Source organism: Carassius gibelio, chromosome B19, assembly GCF_023724105.1.
Source record: "Carassius gibelio isolate Cgi1373 ecotype wild population from Czech Republic chromosome B19, carGib1.2-hapl.c, whole genome shotgun sequence".
Lineage (NCBI taxonomy): Eukaryota > Metazoa > Chordata > Actinopteri > Cypriniformes > Cyprinidae > Carassius > Carassius gibelio.
Genome location: NC_068414.1, coordinates 17,677,196 through 17,700,709, shown reverse-complemented (window position 1 = coordinate 17,700,709; position 23,514 = coordinate 17,677,196). Strand labels below are relative to the sequence as shown.

Here is a 23,514-nt window from a genome sequence, read left to right as displayed (position 1 = left end):
ATATGACTAATACTACATTAGCAACCATTACAAAAGATTTTGTTGAAAGTCTATAAGACCTACTGAAATATCACACACACACACAGACAAAACTAAACTAAACAAAAATGATGTGAAATAACCGGTCCTTAAACAAAAACACCCCAGGCATCGACCATTCACAGCAGTTGGGCTGGTGGAGATGAAGGTGGAGGAGCTAATGGTGAGGGGAAGTCGATGTCCTCATGAGTCTCCTCCTCTCAGCTCCACGTCCACTCATGCACGCACATGGTCCACATCTCTTCACTAAGAACAGGTAAGATCTGATGATTAGATCGCTACAACTTGATATTTCACGCTCCAGCCTCAGCTGGTAGTGTTCGCAGTGTGAGTGTTGTAGCAGGGCGACTGTGTAACCGCTGAAACCACCTAAGCTAAGTGGATGTGAATGGAGTCAGAGATGTTTTCTTATCTTTTTATCCTATTGAACATAACTTACTCTCAGCTTGGAAGTCAACTAATATGGAAATTATGAAGTCTGACGGGAAATCGTGAAATCAAATGTTTTAAGAGCTAACTTTAACTAAATCCGAACATCGTGTTCAGACGTGCTGACTTCCTTAACGTGTTAGTTAGCTCGCGATGGTTTCGGCGACCATATAGGGATGAATTACTTGTTAAACAATAGTCATGAATATTTTTTTGTAATATCGTCCGTTTTGTCTGTTCATGTTGGCGCGAATCGAAAATTTAAACCCAGTGTTGTGCCGAAATCGGTGGGCTTTCGAAAACTGTGACCAACAAATGTTATCGCGGGAGCGCGCACGCGTTAGATCAGACGCTGTGTGGTCAGCGTCGGAGACGAGCAGTGTTTGTGCTACTTCTAAGAGTGGTTTCCTTGTGAGATGTTTTAGCGCTTGTTGTGTAAAACATATTCCTTGCTTTAGTTGACATACACATTTATTTAATACAGTTCAGTCAGCTAGGGTCACTGAATCTGACAAGTAAAACTTTATATAATGTTAGCTATCAAAATGTTATCAGAGTCAGAATCAGAATGAGCTTTATTGCCAGGTATGTGTACACTAAGAGGAATTTGGAATTCTTGACAGAAGCTTCTGCAGTGCAACAGAATGACAGAGACCGAACAAAAACACAGATAATAAAAATGACAATAGAACAAGTATGTAGTACACAAATTGACAATTGTATGTGCAGGTATATTACAATAGACAGTTTTGTATGTACAGGTATATTATGTGCACATTTGAAGTGTAGACTAGGTATGTGTGTTAGATAAATATGTGTATAAATAGTGTTGTGTGGAACAGTTATTATCAACTGTTTATTAGATGGATTGCCTGAGGGAAAGAAACTGTTCCTGTGTCTGGTCGTTCTGGTGCTCCGTGCTCTGTAGTGTCGACCAGATGGCAACAGTTCAAAGAGGGAGTGTGCTGGTCCAGAGTGATTCTGCCAGCCCTATTGCTCAATCTGGATAAACACAGTTCTTGAATAGAAGGGAGGGTTGTACCAATGATTCGCTCAGCACTCTTCTGAGGTCAGATTTGGTAGCTGCGCTGAACCAGACAGTTACTGAAGCGCAGAGGATGGATTCAATGATGGTGGAGTAGAACTGTTTCAGCAGCTCTTGTGGCAGCTCTTGTGGCAGTTTGAACAACCTCTGCTGGGCCTTTTTCACAATGGAGTCAATATGAATGTCCCACTTCAGGTCCTGAGAGGCAGTTGTGCCCAGGAACCTGAATGACTACACTGCAGTCACAGTGCTGTTCATGATGTTGAGTGGGGGGAGTGCAGGGGGTTTCTTCTCAAGTCCATGACCATCTCCACTGATTTGAGTGTGTTAAGCTCCAGGATGTTGAGGCCATCCTTAAAAATATTCTTGTTTGCCGTAACCCGGCCGACCCTGTCAATTTAGGGCCGACTCATTTTTTCTATTTTTTTTGCTTATAGTCCAACTGATGTGCCTTGTGAAGGTGATTTTGTTGAGGAGGGTGGCCAAGTTTTGGTGCTGTTTGGAGGTGGGGATCGGGGAGGTTGTGCTGGTTTGCTCTGTCTGGGCAGCTCCCTCACTGATGTTGTCATCTGTCAGTTTTGAGGCTTCCTCAGCGCAGAAGTTGACTGTGGCTTCAACGTCATCAGAAAAGCTTCTCTTTAACCGTGGATCAACACAGCTTATCAAATCCACCGCCTTCTTTGCATCATCATTGTACCTGGACTCAAGATCTGTCTTCATGGATGAGCGACATCTGAGGTATGTTTAAGGCCTCTTGTTTATTTCTGAGCTTTAGAAATGGCTAGATCCAAGTTATGGCCAAAACATCCAAACCACTGGCAGGGGAAGGTGGTGTCACTCTCAAAGGCCTTTTTTTTTTGTAGCATTTGTAGCATTATCAGTTGTAACACTGACAAGACGCTCTTTGTTGATGCCCCACTCTTGCAACATGTTATCAAAAAACTCTGATATTGTCAGCCGTGTGGTCTTCTGGAAAGAACTTTGTTTTCAGGCAATTTGATTGAAGTTTCCAGTCTAAGAGGTAGTGGATGGTGAAGCTGATGTATCTTCCTCTACTGCTGGTCCACAGGTCAGTGGTTGCTGCATACCATTTTCCCTGGACTATACGCTTACCAACTTCCTCTTTTAGACTGTTGTACATTCTGGGTAATTCTGTTTTTGAGAAAAACTTCTCGGAGGGAATTTTGTAAAGAGGACCTGTTGTCTTCATCAGTTTCTGAAATCCTGGTTTTGCTACAGTGTAAATTGGTATCGTGTCCTTAGCAATATAATATGCTATGGCATGAGTGATTTCTTTGGCCCGGTGAGATGAGGGTCCATATGAAGCCTGACGCTGGAATGACTCTTTGACTGTTGGCTGAACAATGGCTTCAGCTGAAGATGAACCACCACTGCTAGATGCATGGCTACTCTGTAAATAGAGAAAGAAAAACATTACTTCATAACAATGATATTTAAATGGGCATTATTGATGCATAGTAACTTGTCTGTACAACACTTGTTCTAAAATTCATATTATTATTATTATTATTATTATTATTATTATTATTATTGTCTGAATAACAAGCCAAGCCAGTGTTAACTATTATTGCTTGCTAACCATTTATTAAGGGCAAGATGTCTCGCACTTTGTGACAGTGTACAACTTTATTGCATTCCATCAACATATAATTAAAATAATTTTTCTGGCACACTGTCACTTTTAATTACTCAGCTTACGTTTAGCTTTAACTTTTAGCACAGCTAGCCTAGTGGAGCTCTAGCTAACTCTTAAACTACATTAAAACAAGCTAAAATTACATGCAAATGAAAATAGTCTGTGTAACTGTGGCATCTTGTCATTCAAATAATAGTTTTTTTGTGGTATTCAACACGGAAATGAGACAAAGTTTGGTCAGCTGGTCAGCGCAGAATTTCAGACAGTCTGATGTAACACAATGGGCCTTTTTTGCTTCCAGAAGACCTGGCGCACCTCATCCTCGCTGATCTGAATTGCAGGTGTGGATGAGAGGGGGGTTGCAGGAGGTGTGAATGGTTGCGTGTTGTGTGGTTGTGTGTTCAGGGCGGGTGCTGGGTGTTTTTTCAAACTTGCAGTAAAACTCATTCAGATCTTCTGTCAGTTGTTGTTTCTCCACAGTGCTGGGGGATTGTATCTTGTAGTTGGTGATCTCCTTCAGACTTTTCCACACTGATGCTGAGTCACTGGAAGTGAACTCGTAGTGAAATTACCACTCTTTATTCCATAATAACTGACTAAAAATGTTTAATAAAGTGACTCTGGCAGAGTAGGATCTGACAGGTTAAATTTAAAGCTACTGAAATGTTACCCCTCTATTTAATGAATGTGACTATAATGCTTAATAAAGTGACTTATATGATGTGTATCAGCTGCTCCTCTCATTTTTATAATTGAAATAAGTTGTTTGATCTAAAGGGTAATTACAGTTAATTGCTTTAATCATTTACAAAAGCAATAAGAACTATACTTGTTTTTAAAGCTTTTTGTTATTCATGTCAGAGTATGCACTTCATTTAAAACGTTATGAGGAGGAAACCTGAACAGCGATCCCTGGTCACAGTTTTCAATAGGTCACCGATTTCGGCACAACATCGGACATTATTTTACAACCAATAATAGGTTTGTAGATCTTCCGGGTGTATATACGTAACGTATCTGTATGTATTTGTGTTCAAATGCCGTTATCACTTTCTGAGCAAGTTTAGTAGCTTAGTTAGGATTATATTCTAATAAAGGAGGTGTATATGATTCAGCTTCACAGCTTATGCTCCTGCACACTTTCAGAATGGTTCAGACTTGCACATTTTGTTCCTACTATTCCCACTGGAGATGGAGCATAATAAATGGCAATTAAATGTAGGGGAATTTACAGTTAAAACCCAAGGACCAGATATGTCGCAATGAAGACCAGGACTCAGAGATGAGTTCAATTAATAATAATAATTTTACTTGAAGAAAATAGTTTGCAATTTCATCAGCAGAAGTCAGCTTCAACACTCTCGAAGGAGTTCGCAGGCCACCCCCAGTACAATACAAAATCAACCACAGTTATACCCTGACAGAGGATACTAATTGCGTCAATACATAAGTCAACAAAATTCTGATTGGTTCCAAAACCTAGATAAACTCTCCAAAGACGTATATCTGATACGCTGGACACTGGCAGTTGATCGTTTGTCCTGGGACTGTCTGAGCTTCTCCCTGTACAGACAGATACTAACACACGTACACAGAGAACTTATCTAAAATTCAAGGCTTTCTAGCACTGGCGAGTGTCTTATCATTACGGTTGGATACACACACATAATATGTGGACATTAATCTTGAGGAAAAGAAATACAGCACACATAAGGTTACACATTTCACTCTTGCTATAACTTGATTAATAGTCAAACAAGAAATAATATAATATAATATCAGTATGAAGCAGACATGGGGACTTGGTCCCATCTCTGGTATGAAGGATATGGCAACTCGGCATCCACTCCTTCAGTCCCCCGTTTTAGATCAATGTGGGGTCTAATACCCCACATCTGGTCTAAATGAGGTCAGGTGTAGTTGTGATGCATGCTAAGAATGCAGGCTGTTGGTCAACTTAAGCAGGTGCATATACTTAAGATCTCTGGTACTGGCTGACATTTCTAGTAATAAACACATTATTTTGTACAAAATACTTCCCATAATCATTCTTACTTCCCATATACATTCATCTACTTACTTAATCCCACAATATCTGCACTTGCACTAGTCTTTCTTCACATAATGTCTTTTCCAGTGAATTATTCTGTGTGTCCCTCTACCTGGAAAAGTGTCCTCCATCCATATATACTTTCATCAACATATCTTTGTAAATACCTCTCTTCCTACTACAGCTACTTCACACCTACCCTCTAAAACAAAACATTTATCCAACAGCCTTAAGACTAAATTTGCATATTCATTAACCAGATTTAACAAATCATTAAAGAAAACCGCATACACTATAACCAATTAAAAAAAAAAAAAAAATTTAACCCTTAAGAAGGATATTTGTCTTATTTGTTTTCTTTTAATATGTCTTATACAACTATGATGAATTTTAGTTAATTTGGTCATATAGTAAAATAAACTCATTACAATAAACGTATATATATATATTATTCTCTGGAAGCCGGGCTAAATGAATTACCACTGTTATTGCATTCCTGACATATGTCAGACCCTCAGTCACCTCACAGATACCAAATACAGACATTGCTTATAACCTAAATCCCAGTAAAGATACCCTTATTTTATGAAAATCTATCATTTTCCCGATCAATGGTACAATTATAGAGATTGAATATCCATTTTACCCTTTCATTCCAAACTTGTCATTGTTAACAACATTTGATCAAAATTACATTTTAAGTATCGAAGTGTCTAACTTCAAAAATACAACTAACCTATCCACTTATTGTCATGCATGTATTTTATACCAGGACATTACTGTTAACCATACTCATTGCCTTATTATTACCCTTTTTTTTTTTTAAATGTAAGTCTTGTCAATTATCATACCATATTACTGTACTCAGACTATATTAATGACACATTCAGAAGCAAATCCTCAATACCTCGTATTAAGTCAATTTAGTTCTCAATGTTTTGTCAGTTAGAAATGCTTACACATCAGCTACGTGATCAATGTCTTTAAAACCCTCATTCATGTTTGTCATTTGGTTGTGATATTTATTTACTCATAAATTATTATAAACTAAAAAAAGAGCACACAGATTTCCCAATACTATTACTAAATGAACAATACTATTACTTAGTTCTAAACGCCCAAATATTTATTAAAGAGACATCCTCAGTTTCTGTAAATCTGTATTGAAACAATATACATTTTTTTTGACCTGACATTTGACCTGACAGGTGTTCATAAGCAGCTCCATAGAGCATATTACAATTGTTTTGTTCAAACAAAATTTATTATTATTATTTTTTTTTTGCTGTGCTATTTCAATTAATTCAAACCTCTTGTTATGGATTTGCTCCATTAAGGGGCTATCCACACGTTTTTGTTCAACTTATCTCTGTTCTACATAAACCACTACATAAAGCTTTTGCACTATATTACACAAGCAGGATTCACTCCTTTGTTTTCCCACCAGGCTTCTTTATGTGAGGGTGCTCTCTGGATAATTTGGTTAGTGACGTAGCCAATCTGTCACTGTTTTTCTGCCATCAAGTCTAAAATATTTACCTTCACCATTCAAACAACAAAGTGTTAACTTGTTAAAATTTAGACCCTCATTTAAATTTAGGCATGGATTTTAAACCCATTTTGGACGGCAAACTTAAATTTCACAAATCCAATCATATAAACACTCTTTAACATATTAATCCAGAGAGTGATTTAAATCAGTATTATAAAAGACAAAACAAGTCATTATTACCAGTAGCAGACAGAGCTGGATAACCAATCCACTTAAAGCTCGTCCCATGTTTGGCATTGTCTTTTCATTAGTTTCACTCAGAATTATCGACTTCTGTAAAGTAATTTCACTTAACACATCTGTAATGATAAAATACTCATTCCAGAGGTTAGTGACTCAATTGAAACAAAACAGGAACAGAATTGTCCCCCAATAATATATATATAGCCATCCTCATGCATGCACATACTTAACACATTTATATTTTAACAGCTCATATTTAAGGTTTTCCTTTTGGTATTAAATCGGAAGGATTTAAACTCAAACATTGTCTGTGCATTTTACCAAGTTTGTACCTAATCTCTTATCTAATCTCAAAGTTTGCCTGTTCATTAATGATTTTTATTTTGAGAAAAATCAGCTGGGTTGTTTTGGTCTTAAAATTATTGCTCTGTTTTGGTTACTCTTTCTTAGCAGGCCAATAATAGAAGAAGAGCACCATCCCTGCCTCCACTCAAGCACTCTCTCTCTCTTACTGTGCAAAATATTATTTATTTATTTATTTTGACAATTTTTGCCAAACTTTAACTTAGACTATAATATAAAATTCATTACAACATATAACCCTAAATTATTCAAATAAGTTAAAAATGTCAAAGTTTCTAGATCTAAAATCTCAGTTTAGACTGTTTAAAATACATAATGCTAGGAACATTTCTTTAAAATTATATTTACCTTACATGCTTAATTCCCTTAACCTTTGTTATCTAAACCATCTCTTGATTAAGCAGAAGCAGTCTTCATTTTTAGCCACCACCATATCTTGTTATCATCTTGTGTCATGCCTAATGACCTGCATGAGTAAAGACTATGATATAGACATATTAGTTCAATATCATTTTAGCCTCATAAGAAATTTTTGTCTCAAAATAATGGCTGTCATCACATGGTCTCAGATGGTTCTTGAAAGCCCATTGCCATTAACTTTTTATAAATAAGCTCCTTGTCCTCAGGGTGTGATCCACTGGCATAGTTGCATCAAGTTGTGGACGCTTGTCACAACAATCAGTCAAGGAATGCGGTTGCTGGTGATCAGGTCTGGAGGAGCTCACATTTTGAGGCAGATTGCTGTACTTCATACAGTTCCCCTCTTAATGATGCTCTAGGCCTATCAAGCATCCGCTCAACTCCACTACCATCTCACATATAACACCTCCCTTCAGGGCAGGTGCCCAGTGGCGGTGACCCCCTGCCTTAGGTTGTCCCCTATTGGCCAGAAGAGGATCTTACCCGTCATTGAGAAATCACCTCATGCACACTGGTAACCACTCTTTCCCGTTGCAACATCCTCGACAGTCTTCTTCCAGAATCCAGTATTTCCTGCAGCTTAGGAAAGGTGCACTCAAGAACCATGAGAGCCATTGACAGCACCTACTAGTGTTAAAACATTGAAAAAGGTTAATCAAACTAATATTTAATCGCTAAACTCAATTGGATACCTCCAAACTATCATGCTGAGATTACTCAGTGAATTTATTTTTCACACCCGTCCATTCATTGTAATTTTCTGTTGCTTCTGTAGCTGCAGCCATCAGGCCCTGTATGATGGTGGAGACTAAAAATAAGACAGATAAGTTACTGGTCATAGAACAAATAGCAATACAACTGTTTAACTATTCAGAATTATTACATCTATAGCTCAGGGTCTGTATTATGATTTTAAAGACCTCATGTCTCTTCAACAATTGCTCCTAAATTGTTATTCATTATTTTTATAATCTCTTATTTCTTACATGCATTGGGCAGTTGAACATTTAACTACCAATTGCCCTCTTAATGCATTAAATCTGAACTCTTTTTAGCATGTCCTTTAGCATCTCTGCCTATGATTTGACTGAAACACTGTGCTGTACTATAAATATCTTATCACTTAAACACAAGCTCAGATAACGGCATTTTAGCTTACTTTGAATGAGAGAGAGAGAACTCTGAGGGATTCAGGACTCGTAACAATGCATTTTCATTCATTTTTAACATAATTTCATCGTACTATCATTTTACTCTAGCCCAGTTTAAAACTTGTCAGAAATTATATGCATTTTAAAAATAAACATCTTTATATTTGTATTTTTACTTTATTTTCGCAACTCAAATGTTTCTCAAAGTTCTTTGCAGTCATTGTCATTACTTTTACATCAACTTGTATTTATTCATTCACTTAATTCTGGCCATGGCTTCTGAATTTCAACATTGGTTTTAAATCTGTCAGAGGTTATCTGACCCAGGTATATTACTTTGGGTCTTGCTAGCATGCTGTCTTCAAAGTTACTTTGAAACCCCTGTTTATGTTACTTGTTTACAACTTTATCATCTCATAAACAAAAAATAATTTTCTTTTCTCTTCTTTTTTCTTTTTTTATGATGCTGCGTGACTACAATTTTGCAATCCAACAATAAAATTACTCTTTTGGCCAAACATTAGTAAATATAGGAATTAAATTTTTTTTTTTTTTACTCAGAACATGTCTCTGGTATTTTTACTGCTTAAGCCAGAGTCATGGTGGGGGCCAGCATGAGATAAAACAACGGCTTCATTGTAGTCAAAGTAATTTTATCTTTTTTAACAAAACATAAGCTTCTAAGTTTTTCCAAAATGCCACTGCCAATTTGTGTGCCTACAGTTTTTTTTTTTTTTTTTTTTTCACTAACCCAGAATTCTGTTCAGTATTCCTTGTCAGGACTTTCAACAATTATATAGGAACTGGAACAGGTCTTATGATATCATTCTTTGTCATTTAAACCTTCTATGCACAGAGAATCAGATTAAATCATCACTCAGTTACTTCTGGGATTATTTTTAACAAATCGGCACATACATTTATAAATGTTTATTTCTCAGGTTCTTTCTAAGTTTAAAGCCAATCAAGTTTTTGTTTTAACATTACAATCAGAATTAAAGCTCAGACTGATCATTCTTTAAATGAATTCAGAGAATATATATATATTTTTAAAGTCAGAGCTTCAGAGCCAAACTGTTTACAGCATTTGCTCTCTTCTGTTTCATTATTTCTATCAGGGCTGACCAGGTTACCTAATTTGTCAGTCATATTTCTATCATAAACCAAAAACATATTGAGGCGGCGATCTTACCAACAGCACTTGACTTCTGCGTGATGAAATTGCAAAGTATATTCCAGAATTTCCATATACTGGTCCAATCCAATCAGGGTCATGAAAACTACATTTTAGCTCTTTTGGGGTTGTTCCTGAGGCATCCCAGATCAATCAATACTTTCCCTTTGCATATATCCCTATATTTTTATAGGTGCACATATGAATTATCACTATTTATTTTTAAACACTAATTTTGGATACTCTTTTCCCTAACCACTGACCTGGCCTATTTCTAAGCTCGGGGCGCCCCTGTCTGTAATGGTGGGTGATCGAGAGTTGGAAGAGCGAGATACGACTAGAACCCCCGTCTAGCGTCTTACATTCTTCTCGGGATTTCCCATACCCCTACTTTGGCTTACCCGGCCGTAAATGCACTGCCCTTTATGGCCTCTCGTGCTTTTTGGCTCTCTGTGCTTGACCCAGCACTGCCTATTTACGGCCCTATGTGTCCCTTGTCCCTCGGTGCTTGACCCAGCACTGCCCTTTACGGGTTCACATGCCTGTTAAGAATGCGTTTTTGTCCCCCCCTGGACTGTGCACACCTAGAAACAAATTTTTACGTCTCTCTCTAAGACCTATAGGTGTGCACCTGTTCCCTCTGTAACTGTACACATCTCTAAATATCTTATATCAAGACCTACCGATGTGTACTTGTACCCCTTATATTCACAAGGTTACTTATTTACAGGTATATTGTGACACCAATTTACCTACTCCACCCTGGAGCTGGTGTCTACCCCCTCACGTCTGAGTGAGTCTATCGTTCCTCCTTCTCTCGACCCCCTCCACTTACAGACAGTTCCTAACCAATAATATTAAATCTAAAATCTTTCCTACCTTGGTTTGATGATTGATCAGGGATGTCAACAAAGAACTATTGCCCGCCGATCCTCCACCATTAACTGTAGGGGAATTTACAGTTAAAACCCAAGGACCAGATATGTCGCAATGAAGACCAGGACTCAGAGATGAGTTCAATTAATAATAATAATTTTACTTGAAGAAAATAGTTTGCAATTTCATCAGCAGAAGTCAGCTTCAACACTCTCGAAGGAGTTCGCAGGCCACCCCCAGTACAATACAAAATCAACCACAGTTATACCCTGACAGAGGATACTAATTGCGTCAATACATAAGTCAACAAAATTCTGATTGGTTCCAAAACCTAGATAAACTCTCCAAAGACGTATATCTGATACGCTGGACACTGGCAGTTGATCGTTTGTCCTGGGACTGTCTGAGCTTCTCCCTGTACAGACAGATACTAACACACGTACACAGAGAACTTATCTAAAATTCAAGGCTTTCTAGCACTGGCGAGTGTCTTATCATTACGGTTGGATACACACACATAATATGTGGACATTAATCTTGAGGAAAAGAAATACAGCACACATAAGGTTACACATTTCACTCTTGCTATAACTTGATTAATAGTCAAACAAGAAATAATATAATATAATATCAGTATGAAGCAGACATGGGGACTTGGTCCCATCTCTGGTATGAAGGATATGGCAACTCGGCATCCACTCCTTCATAAATTACAGAAATTAAGACGAGGCTGTAACAAATGTACAAATTGTAAAAAAAGAAACAAAAATCAAATTCTGATTAATATCATGTCAACTTATCGATTCACTACAGGAGGCCTTTGTTCACCCCTGAAGCCATGAGACACTTTTTTTTTAAAATTAAGGATGGGCTTTTATTTTACAACGTTTGGATTGAAGTAGGATTGTGCCGATAGACGATAGTATTTTGTAATGGGTTGGTCAGAGATATCGACATAAGCAGATTTAAGCATTTTGAAAAATGGGGACATGGGTTATTTCCTCATAAGTCACCCTCTGCTTGTAATAGCTGTGTCATACCCATGTTATTATACAAAGTTGTGTCCAGATATGTTACAAAAACATGCCCGCACGCAAGCGCAGGAGAATTAGAGCCTATAGTCTCTGAAGTTTTCCGCTTTTACTCGGATAACTCGTTAAATCCATGAAATGAAAGAGACAGAAAACGAGGAGTTGGTGTCCCACACATTTAATGGCTGCTACACGACAACGCGCTCTTCTCATACATGAGATAAACTCCTTCTTGGCATTACAAATAAAGTAAAGACAAAATAATAACAAGGCAGCAGAGCGAACTTGCTATTATTTTCATGCACACCGCACTATAATGTGATGCATGCAAAATACAGAGTTTCGGCCATTACAAAGTCTCCATCCACAAACAGACGTACATTGTCTGCAGATATAAGGTATTTCATTGCACTTTAACAAGTTATCTGAACGGCCCATATATGTGTAATATTTTAAAGAGCCCTCACTAACTGAGTTTAATGGCACCGTTATGTTAGACGACTGCTCATTCTTGTTTCTGTGGCGGTGCGTCGGTCTCATCATGAGGTGCGTGGTCCGGAGTGCTGTATGATTAATGCATCAGTTCAGTTCAACTTTACTCCAAATATATCAACTTACCTGTTTTAAATACTTTATATTTGTGTTAGTTTATGTCCAATATCAAACTGTTGAACTTTAAATTAAATCTACTATTGATTTTCACCGTTGACGCGATATGACAGTTGCTTCCGACTATATGAACTAGCTGTTTTAAATACAGTATTTTATATTTAACGTTAGTTCATCAGTATTTTTTTACGTATATTTTTTCAAATATTGGTGATTCCATAGGCTCTCTCTCGTGCACCTGTAAACAGCTTGAAAGATCAAAGACAATTTTTATATAACTCTGACTGGATTTGTCTGAAAGAAGGAAGTCGTAAACACCTACGATGTCTTGAGTGTGGGTAATTTATGGGCTAATTTAAATTTTTGGGTGAACCAACCCTTTAATGTAATATTCTGCAAAAAGAAGAGAACACAGCAGTCAGGCATATCCTTCAAGTGCATGTTTACATAAAAGAAAACAATGAAAAGGTGTTCTTTGCATGTAAACTCAAGCCATTGTTTGAAAATATACAACTTAACGTGAAAAGAATTAAGGAGTGCTTTTCTCTTTCCTATTTAACATTGGTATGCTCATTTTAAGCTGTCAAAGAATAAACCATATTATGGCCCCGGAAAGATTTAAGTGCCTAAGTCATACTTAAAAATATGACTTACAGGCTTTCAATTCTTTTACTAGTTCAGTTCTCTTTACAATTCTTTTGGTGTATAACATTGTTTTAGTTTTAGTGTTCAGTGGAAGTTTTTATCACTAGTAGATTTATCTCTAAAAGCAGTTAGTTCTGCAGGCTGTAATTGATGACCGCACGTCTGCACCCAACTAAGCGTTGCCTGGTTCTCTTCCCACATTGTACTGATTTCATCCTGATGTCACTGCACTTGCTCTGTGCCTGTGACATCCTGGGTAGCAGGTGTGGGCAACAACAACTCAGGCTTAATTAAAGAACTTGTTTTTCAAGCGGCCTTGTTAACATTGAAGTTGGAGTGATTAAGCTACTTTTTAATTTTTTTTTAAGTGTTGAACAAGTTTAAACTGTTTTGTGTTGTCAACAAATGCTGGCACAATTGTATAAAACCTACAGCCTTCATTTAGCTGTGTTTTATCTCTCTCTCTCACCCTTCAGATTTGAGACCGAAAGACAACAACGATGAGACTTGGCTGAAACTCCAGGTTGGATGTGTACAGACTCTTGTGTGGTTGATGGTGTGGCATAACATTCCTGATTCTTGATTTTTGTAATACCCCTGCCTCTTGAGTTGAGTTCATTATGGGGGACGCCGACTCCACTAGCTCCATGCGTCTAAAGCAGGAGATCTCACTACTGCACGGTGTCTGCCTCATCGTGGGGAACATGATTGGCTCGGGCATCTTTGTTTCTCCCATTGGTGTTCTGGAGAAAACAGGATCTTATGGTCTGTCTCTGGTGGTTTGGGTTATTGGAGGAATCTTCTCTGTTTTTGGCGCCTTGTGCTATGCTGAGCTGGGAACAACCATTCGCAAGTCGGGAGCTAGTTATGCCTACATCCTGGAGACCTTTGGGGGCTTCCTTGCATTCATCCGTCTGTGGACCTCGCTGATGATTGTGGAACCGGCCTGCCAGGCTGTCATTGCTCTTACTTTTTCTAATTACCTAGTGAAACCATTCTTCCCCACCTGCCCAGCACCAAATGATGCAGTACGGCTCATAGCGGCTGTTATTATAGGTAAGTGCTCTTGCACTCATGCATGCATGCTTTGATAAACACACATGTAGCAGCACTTGAAACTAGTGTAAATAGTGGCACAATAAAGGCTGGCTTTCCCATAGATTCACTATTGTTTACTGTTCACACCGCACAGTGTGTATGAGATTACTCTGAAAAGAGCGCTTCTTGTTAACGTCAAAAATAAATCATACCAATTTATGCCGCAATCTGTTGATTATAACAGATCATGGTATTGATCTGCACACCTTAATTTAGATAATTCATTTATGGATGCCTTTCAGTCCCCATACAAAATAGATAATACATATATTGTAATATAGTAACATCGTGTACACAACATTTGTGAATCAGTACTGTTATTTACTGTTAAAATGGAGTTGTTTTCTTTCTTCAAAAGAAAATGTAAGTCTTACATGATAAACTTTTGGTAACTAATCGAAATGCAATAATAATAATAATAAAATGCAATAATTATTAAATAACTAAAAGGGAAATGAAAAAAAATGAAAGCAAAAAAAAAAAAAAATGAAACTTTGAAGTTTTACATTGAATGAATGTCCACCAGAGTGCTCATGGTGCATTTTTCTCTGCATTCATTTCCTATTTCATTTCTTATTTCATTTCCTTTTATTTTATTTGTTCATTTTTGAGAGGAAATTTGTGTTTTCTTTTTTCTCCTTTTGATTATCTTCATACCAAAACATGTTTTCAAGTTGCAATGATAAGTCTCCTTTTCCACCGAGTTAAATCCATGAACCTTATTTTTTCCTTGAACAGAAAGCACAAATCTTTTTTTTTCTTTTCTTTTTTGGGTGGACTACCTCTGTGGACTGTTAGATAGTGTAGTTTCAATATTAACTTGTTAAAATTACACAGTCAAGCAGGTGAATCTGCACTGCAGTGTGAACAAACGGTCAACATTTTCATTTGCATAAACTTTTACTTTGTCCTTATAATTTGTTAAAATGAAGTGAATACTGTCTTTATACATTTTGAAGCAGGTGTTGTCTGTTAGTTCAGCTGTTAATTCCACTGCGGCTGCCAAGCTGCTCTCTCCATTCCTGTCAGTGTTGGTTGGCATTATTTAGGCATTTTTATTTATGTCAACCAGATTCTTTCCATTTGGACAGTCCGTAACCCTGCCGAGACCTCCACAAGACCTTTTTATGAAGTCACTGGTGACTGTTTCCACAGAGATCATCGCAGTTTGTTTGAGTTCAAGGGAATTCTTGGGTATTTATCACCCGTGACATGTTTTGCTACTTACTGCTGCAAAGTCCACCCAAGTACTTAGCAAACAGGCCTGAACCACAAAGCTTATGCAAGCTTATATAACAGTTTAATTCTAATGGGTTTAATTTCCATTTTGTGAAAAATAGCACTTTGTTTGGACCTGGTCTGTACAGTTTCATCAGAATGAGTTGGCATTTGAACTGAGATTAAATCTGGAACAGAAATACCTCAATTAATCTCCTGGGTACCACAGCGCCAGGACGTCCAGTCACAATGGTATCTGCAGTTCTGAGAGACTGTTTATCGAGGAGTGAATTACTGTCAGACTTGGTTTGCTGGTGAAATTATATGCCAGGAGTGTTCACTGCAGTAACAGAAGAATGGAGGAACTTGAATTACCAGTCAGAAAAACTGCAGGAGTACGATTTTAGGGTTTACTCTGTCCTGGTAAGAAAAAAACAAACAAACTCACAAGCAGCCTAATTTTATAACCCTAGACAACCTGTCAGTGAAACTAAATAATTGAAGGAGAACTTACGACACATTGGAAATTTTCGTTCATCAACAAGCTAATAGTAGTTATAATAGTTATAATGAAACACAATTGCACAATGCAGCTATGGAACTAATACACATGATCAAACAGGACATCAAAGGGGTCATGTGGGAAGATTTGCATGAAACCGTCCAGATGTACACGTACAGAAAAGAGGTGAAATTTGATTCTCACCAGTGTTGCAAAGTTCACGCTTTTCCCGCGGAATTGGGCTACTTTTGTACTGTTGCTGCGGTTTGTTTTTCATGTCCGCTGGTAGAAGCAACCCCAGTAACGTGATATTTAGCTCCTGGAATGCAACTTTTACCAGGGGAACCCCACCAAAAAAAAAATTATTTTACCCCGGGATATGGTTTTTACTGGGGGATTGTCACTTAGAGCCTCTTAGACCCATTTCCATCACATGCTAGAGACATTCAGCCAATCACAACGCACTGGATAGCTGGCCAATCAGAGCACACCTCGCTTGTCAGAATGATGAGCTTTGTAGAAATCGACACGTTTCAGAAAGGCGGGGCATAGAGGAGAAACAATAATTACAGTATTTGGAAAATAATGTTTTTTTTTAACCTTAAACACATTGCATTACACCAAATACACAACATAATGTTCTTTTTAGGAACGGCATATGACCCCTTTAAGAAATAGCAGTTGCAAATAGCAGTATATTCGGTATATATATTGTCTGGCTTTTATATGGGCATGTTTGTCTCTGTTTCCTTTGCAGGTCTTCTCACCTTTGTGAACTGCATGAAGGTGAAATGGGGGGCCATTCTTCAGGTCATCTCCACTGTGGCTAAAGTCATGGCTCTCATAGTCATTATCATTGCTGGAATGATTGTGCTGGCCCAAGGTTTGAACATACTGACACACGTGTTGTTTACTATACAGGTGCTGGTCATATAATTAGAATATCATCAAAAAGTTCATTTATTTCACTAATTCCATTCAAAAAGTGAAACTTGTATATTCTATTCTGTAGGCTACACAATCATGGGGAAGACTGCTTACTTGACAGTTGTCCAAAAGATGACAATTGACACATTGCACAAGGAGGGCAAGACACAAAAGGTCATTGCAAAAGAAGCTAGCTGTTCACGGAGCTCTGTGTCCAAGCACATTAATAGAGAGGCGAAGGGATTGAAAAGATGTGGGGGAGGTTTACAAAGAGTGGACTGCAGCTGGAGTCAGTGCTTCAAGAACCACTACACACAGACGTATGCAAGACATGGGTTTCAGCTGTCGCATTCTTTGTGTCAAGCCACTCCTAAACAACAGACCACATCAGAAGCGTCTCGCTTCAAAAAGAACTGCTGATGAGTGGTCCAAAGTTATGTTCTCTGATAAAAGTAAATTTAGCATTTCTTTGGAAATCAGGGTCCCAGAGTCTGGAGGAAGAGAGGAGAGGCATTCAATCCACATTTGTTGAGGTCCAGTGTAAAGTTTCCACAGTCAGTGATGGTTTACGGTGCGATGTTGTCTACTGGTGTTGGTCCACTGTGTTTTCGGAGGTCCAAGGTCAATACAGCCGTATACCAGGAAGTTTTAGAGCACTTCATGCTTCCTGCTGCTGACCAACTTAATGGAGATGCAGATTTCATTTTCCAACAGGACTTGGCACCTGCACACAGTGCCAAAGCTACCAATTGGCCAACAAACTTGCCTGACCTTAACCCCATAGAAAATCTATGGGGTATTGTGAGAGGAAAATGCGATATGCCAGACCCAACAATGCAGAAGAGCTGAAGGCCACTATCAGAGCAACCTGGGCTCTCATAACACCTGAGCAGGGTCACAGACTGATCGACTCCATGCCACGCCGCATTGCTGCAGTAATTCAGGCAAAAGAAGCCCCAACTAAGTATTGAGTGCTGTACATGCTCATACTTTTCAGTTGGCGAAGATTTCTAAAAATCTTTTCTTTGTATTGGTCTCAAGTAATATTCAAATTTTCTGAGATACCGAATTTGAGAATTTCCTTAGTTGTCACTTATAAAATTATCAGAATTAAAAGAAATGAATGATTGAAATATATCATGTGTAATGAATGAATATATTATACAAGTTTCACTTTTGAATGGAATTAGTGAAATAAACCTTTTGATGATATTCTAATTATATGACCAGCACCTTATACCATATTAAAGTTTGGTGGTTTTAAACTTAAAAACATTTTTTTTTACCAAGCAAAGACATTTAATTGATCATGATAGATAATTGTATACATTTATAATATTGCCTTACAGTCCCCATAACAAATAACAAAAAGTTATTTTTCTAATAAATGCTGTTGTTTCCTATTCATCAAAGAATTTAAAAAAAAAAAAAAAAAACATACTTTGCATGGAAAAATATTAAGTACCTCAAAAAAGATTGATAATAATGAGAAATGTTTCTTGAACAGCAAATCAGCATATTTGAATGATTTCTGAAAGATCACGTGACTGGGAAGACTGGAGTAATGATGCTGAAAATTCAGCTTTGCATCACAGGAATGAATTACATTTAAAAAAATATATGAAAGTAGAAAAGTTATTTTAAATTATTATAATATTTTAGTATCACTGTTTTTACTGTATTTTTAATCAAATAAATGCAGCCTTGGTGAGAATGGGATGTTTAAAAAAATACATAAATACCGACCCTATACAGTAGGTGCTACACACTTATGTTTTTGTGAGTTGTCACTGTTTGTTTTTGACATTGGACTGCATTTGCATTGCCGTGCCACAGGAAAAACAGACAACTTTAGAGATTCGTTTGAGAACTCTAAACTGGATCCAGGAAACATGTCTCTGGCTCTGTACGCTGCTCTGTACTCCTACTCCGGATGGGACACCCTGAACTTCATCACAGAGGAGATTAAAAACCCAGAGAGGTACTGAGATTCATGCCATTTAGCAGACGCTTTTATCCAAAGCGACTTACAAATTAGGACAATGGAAGCAATCAAAATCAGCAAAAGAGCAACAGGCGGGTGCTATAACAACACTCAGTTGGCTTAACGCAGTACACGTTGCAAGGTTCATTAAAGAGTCAGTGAAAGTGATTTTGTGCTGCTTTGTGATGGCACAACCAAGTGACGTTCACTTGCAGAACGCAAGCTTCTAGAGGGCACACAAGTCTGAAGTAATGAATTTAGGTAAAGGGGTGCAGAGCCAGTGAAGGTTTGACATTTGTCTTAATAGTAATACGAAGAAATGTTCCACTCATCATGAGTAAGAATTAATAATAATATAATTATTTCTCATGTCCCAGCTTTATATGCATAGATAACTATGAGTAAGCCATATGTAGATGGATTGCCCTGAAAAGTGTATCCTGCAGCCTAGTACTTTCGAAACATTGCTCGGTTCGTTTAAGCAATTGAATCAATTTGGCTCAACCAATGGCATTAATTTGAGGTGGGACTATCAGTTTTACTGGCCAGTGTCAAACTGGGGGTCTGTTCGGAAAAAATCTGGAAGATTAAGTATGTCAGCAAAATCTTTCTCTTCTACAGGAACCTGCCCCTGTCTATAGCGATCTCCATGCCTATTGTCACAATAATCTACATCCTGACTAATATCGCCTATTATGCAGTGCTGGACATGAACACACTGCTACAGAGTGAAGCTGTGGCTGTGGTGAGTAAAACTTTTCTTCAAAGATGAATTTTATGGTAAAAAAAAAAAAGCTGCATTCTCTTTTATCTGAATATCTCAAGATAACGGTAGCAAATGCTCATTTTTAACCCACATGACCTTGGCTGTCACATGGAAGTTAATGGACAGCGTCTGTTTAGTTTGACTCCGGATTTGATCATGTTTTCATCTCCTGTTACACTGATCTGGTTAAGCAGAGCAGCTTGAGGTAATGTCCTCTCTCTAGAGATGCTCGATGACATTAGTCCTCAACCACAGATGCTCTGCTACCTGTAATTATGCTAGTATGCTGCTCTGTGGAAGTTTTAATGGCCAACAAACTGTGTTTGAAGCACTGTTTTGGTTCTATTGTGTCCAGTTACGTTTTTGTATGCAGAGACAACTGTATATTCTTCCAAAACATTGCTCTGTTTGTTTGAGCATCTAACACAACAACATTAGCTTAACCAGCTGCACAATTAATAAAAAATAAATAAATAAAACAAAGCAAAATTGCGATATTGCTTAGTGAGGTTGCCTAGTCACAAAGGCTGCAATTTAATAAATATATGTGTTATGCATCTATCACAGTGAAGCGTGGCACAGTGTTCATTTGTACACGAGCAGCTCTGAGTTTTTTTTGTTCAGTATCTCTGAACGGTTCGGTTTGCAATAGCTTCTGCTCCACATGAGCTCATCTCTACATCTGTGGTGAGTCTGGTTGACTTCTGCATTTGAGAATATGGCTTACACTGATAATTTCCTAAACCATGTGAAGTGCTTATAAACCGGCTGTTGACAAAAGAAACAGAAGCTTTAAGGGCTCCATGCAATTGGTGCTTGTTGGTTTAAAAAAAATAAAAGAGATTGGTTAATATTATCATTTAAAATTATTATTGTAATTTTACAGTCGTAGTGTTAAAATATAAACAAAACAAAATAGAAATCTATTTTTCATACTAACCATTGTTATATTGTAATCTCTAAATTCACTCTTAGCATTTAAATTGGCTCACTTTAGTGTTTTTTTTTTTTTTAGATAAACTAGTATAGAGTGTCAGTCAGTTATTGGTTAATGAAAACACTTTTGCTTGTATGTCTAACACAGACGTTTGCTGACTATGTGCTGGGATATGCTAGCTGGCTCATCCCGCTGTCTGTGGCCATCTCCTGTTATGGAGGCTTAAACTCCTCTATCATTGCCGCATCCAGGTGAAGATCTTGTTCTGAGTCTTCTGTCGTTTGATGAGTTGTTGCATGGTGGCAGGAATTCAGTTTCTTTGCCAAATCCCGTTTTTCCTTTTAGGCTGTTCTTTGTGGGTTCGCGTGAGGGCCATTTACCCAATGTCCTCTGTATGATCCATGTCAAACGCTACACACCAATCCCAGCCCTGCTGTTTAATGTGAGTAAGCAGGCTGAGACATGCCTGTACTATGCAGAAAACCTAGAATATCTGTGATATACTAAAAACAGGACGCTTCAATCTGTGAGATCTGCTTTTTTTCCCTCCTCCCTTAGGGTGGCATGTCACTCATATTTCTCTGCGTGAAGGATGTGTTCCAGCTAATTAATTACTTCAGTTTTAATTACTGGTTGTTCATAGGCCTTTCTATAGGCAGTCTGATCTACCTGCGCATCAAATCACCTGACCTGCACCGTCCTGTTAAGGTAAGTCAGTAGCTTTATTACAAACCCAAACCTCTCATAACAGTTGTCTTGCATTTTTGAGTGAACTAACCCTTTAAGAATTACTTGTAAACTTGAAGACCTGAGCTACAAGGATGTTATTCAGTTGTACATGCTTAAAAAAACTACATTACCCATGATTCTGTAGAGAAAAGCTCCACCAATCAGAGAATGGCTCTTCAGTGCCTGTTTCAGTAGTCTCTCAAATAACTACTCTATATGTATAAATATGCAATTGTAAATGTAATTTTTTTTTCTATGTATATAATTAACTTTTTTAATTGGATAGCTTTATATATATCTGTTTTCATTATTTAGATTTTTCATTCACAATGCTCTTCCATCATTAAAGCCATGTGAGTTCTCTTATAGCTCGATGGTTTCAAATATATATATATTTATTTTTTTAATTTATATGGGGAAAAAGTTAATGGGTAAAAGTACTGTAACCAAAGCTGCTGACAAAAAAGGCTTTCTCTATCTCTTTCTTCCTCTCTATCTCTCTATCTCTCTCTAAAAGATATGTATGATACTGAGTCAAGATAAAGTGTCTTAGAAAGAAGGATAATGTTTCTTATCTTATAGAACAGCTTTCACATCAGTGCATTTATGGTGCCTTAAAATGCTCAGACAATAACCAACGTCATATATTTCATACTTGCTACAAAGTTAACATTTTTTATTTGGTTATGGCCCTGGTTTATCATGTGTTTAATTGACTCTGTGTGTTTGTTTTGGTGTAGTTGAGTCTGTTCTTCCCGATCGTGTACTGCCTGTGCAGTGTGTTTCTGGTGGTTGTACCGCTCTACAGTGACACTGTTAACTCTCTGGTGGGAATCATCGTCGCTCTCTCCGGGGCTCCTGTTTATTACATATGTGTGCACCTCCCGCCCAGCTCCAGACCCGCCTTTCTGGGACACATGCTCGGTGAGTGAGCACACAAACAGGCGAGAGCCTCTCGTTTGTCTTGTCTCACTTCTATTAGTTCAGCTGGGCACCTGCACGGCTCTGGTTTCTTTGTAGGAAGTGTTTTTACTCTGAAACTTTCTCCAGCAGTTGCTCCACCAGTTTCTGTTTGCCTTCTAGGGGCCCTCTTGCATATATACATAAATGTGGTGATGTGGATTGAATTTAAAGCTCAAGATGAATTCGCTGTTATGAATCAGGAGTATTGTGCGCATATAATGATCCATATGTGCTGCTGTGCAAATTGCTTTACTATGAACAATGACTCCACTGTTTTCATCTGAGACCCTTGTTCTTACACTGTGGTTAGCGTCCATTAATTAGGATGTTACAGAGGGGAAAAAGATATTTCAGTCATTTTCCATAGATTTTTGCTCATACTTTACATTACAGCATTTATGATGCAGTTGTATTGGCATGCTTTAGAAGACTATAAAAAACTGAACCTGAAAAAAAAAGTTACTATTTTAAATGGTTAGGGCTGTTATCAGTTAAACTTTTGAAAGCAGATCAAACTTTAAAAGAATTGCATGATGTGCTACATTTGTTGCCTACATTTAAGTGTTTTTAAATTAATTAAATTGACAGGATGATCCATTGCGTATAAAATGGACATGTAATGTAAAGTGTCTCTAAAGCTTTTATCTTTTTCTTCTTTCAGACACAATTTCATTGCAAACACAGAAGCTGTGTTATTGCTGCGTGGCAGAACCCGGTTTGGACCTGGACGATCCTCCCGAGGATCACAAAAAAGAATGAACATCGACTCTAAAGGAAGCTAAACCAAGGAAGCCGGATTACCCAGACTACTTTGAGAATAAGCCAACACTCAAGCCAGCACCACACATCTGCACCTTCCAGTCTTGAGCGTGCATGGGACGGAGCAATGCATGGAGATGGAGATTAGGATCGAAATATTCAACCGAGTAAACAACTGAACTCACAAGTGTGTTCACACCCTGTTCCTCTGATCCCTCAGACCTCTGACTGTGTTGAACATCAGGTTCAGTTCAGTGGACCATTCAGTTAACAACTGTAATGTTGTTTTATTGAAATCAGGTTTACCTCATTGTTTTATTCATCAATGTTTATTTTATCTGTCCTTCTGTCTTATATGAGGCTCTGTAGTAAAGATGCTCAACTTTTGTCAGGCCTGATAACTGAAA

The 23,514-nt window shown here is 37.8% G+C and overlaps 1 protein-coding gene across 4 annotated transcripts; it reads left to right on the top strand.

Annotated features, from left to right (window-relative positions):
- Positions 1–157: 157 nt before the first annotated feature.
- si:dkeyp-120h9.1 (Y+L amino acid transporter 2-like) lies at positions 158–23,514 on the top strand. Of its 4 annotated transcripts, XM_052584944.1 has the most exons (11): positions 222–295; positions 2,090–2,251; positions 13,701–14,280; positions 16,800–16,925; positions 18,806–18,950; positions 19,575–19,698; positions 20,804–20,907; positions 21,002–21,098; positions 21,215–21,364; positions 22,126–22,309; positions 23,010–23,514. In XM_052584944.1, exons 3-11 carry the CDS (start codon positions 13,845–13,847, stop codon positions 23,105–23,107), a joined length of 1,464 nt encoding a protein of 487 aa, XP_052440904.1. In that variant the 5' UTR covers positions 222–295; positions 2,090–2,251; positions 13,701–13,844; the 3' UTR covers positions 23,108–23,514. The 4 variants fall into 4 exon arrangements, with proteins under 4 accessions (XP_052440902.1, XP_052440904.1, XP_052440906.1 ...); XM_052584942.1 differs by lacking the exon at positions 2,090–2,251 and having other exon boundaries at positions 158–295; XM_052584946.1 differs by lacking the exon at positions 2,090–2,251 and having other exon boundaries at positions 288–366.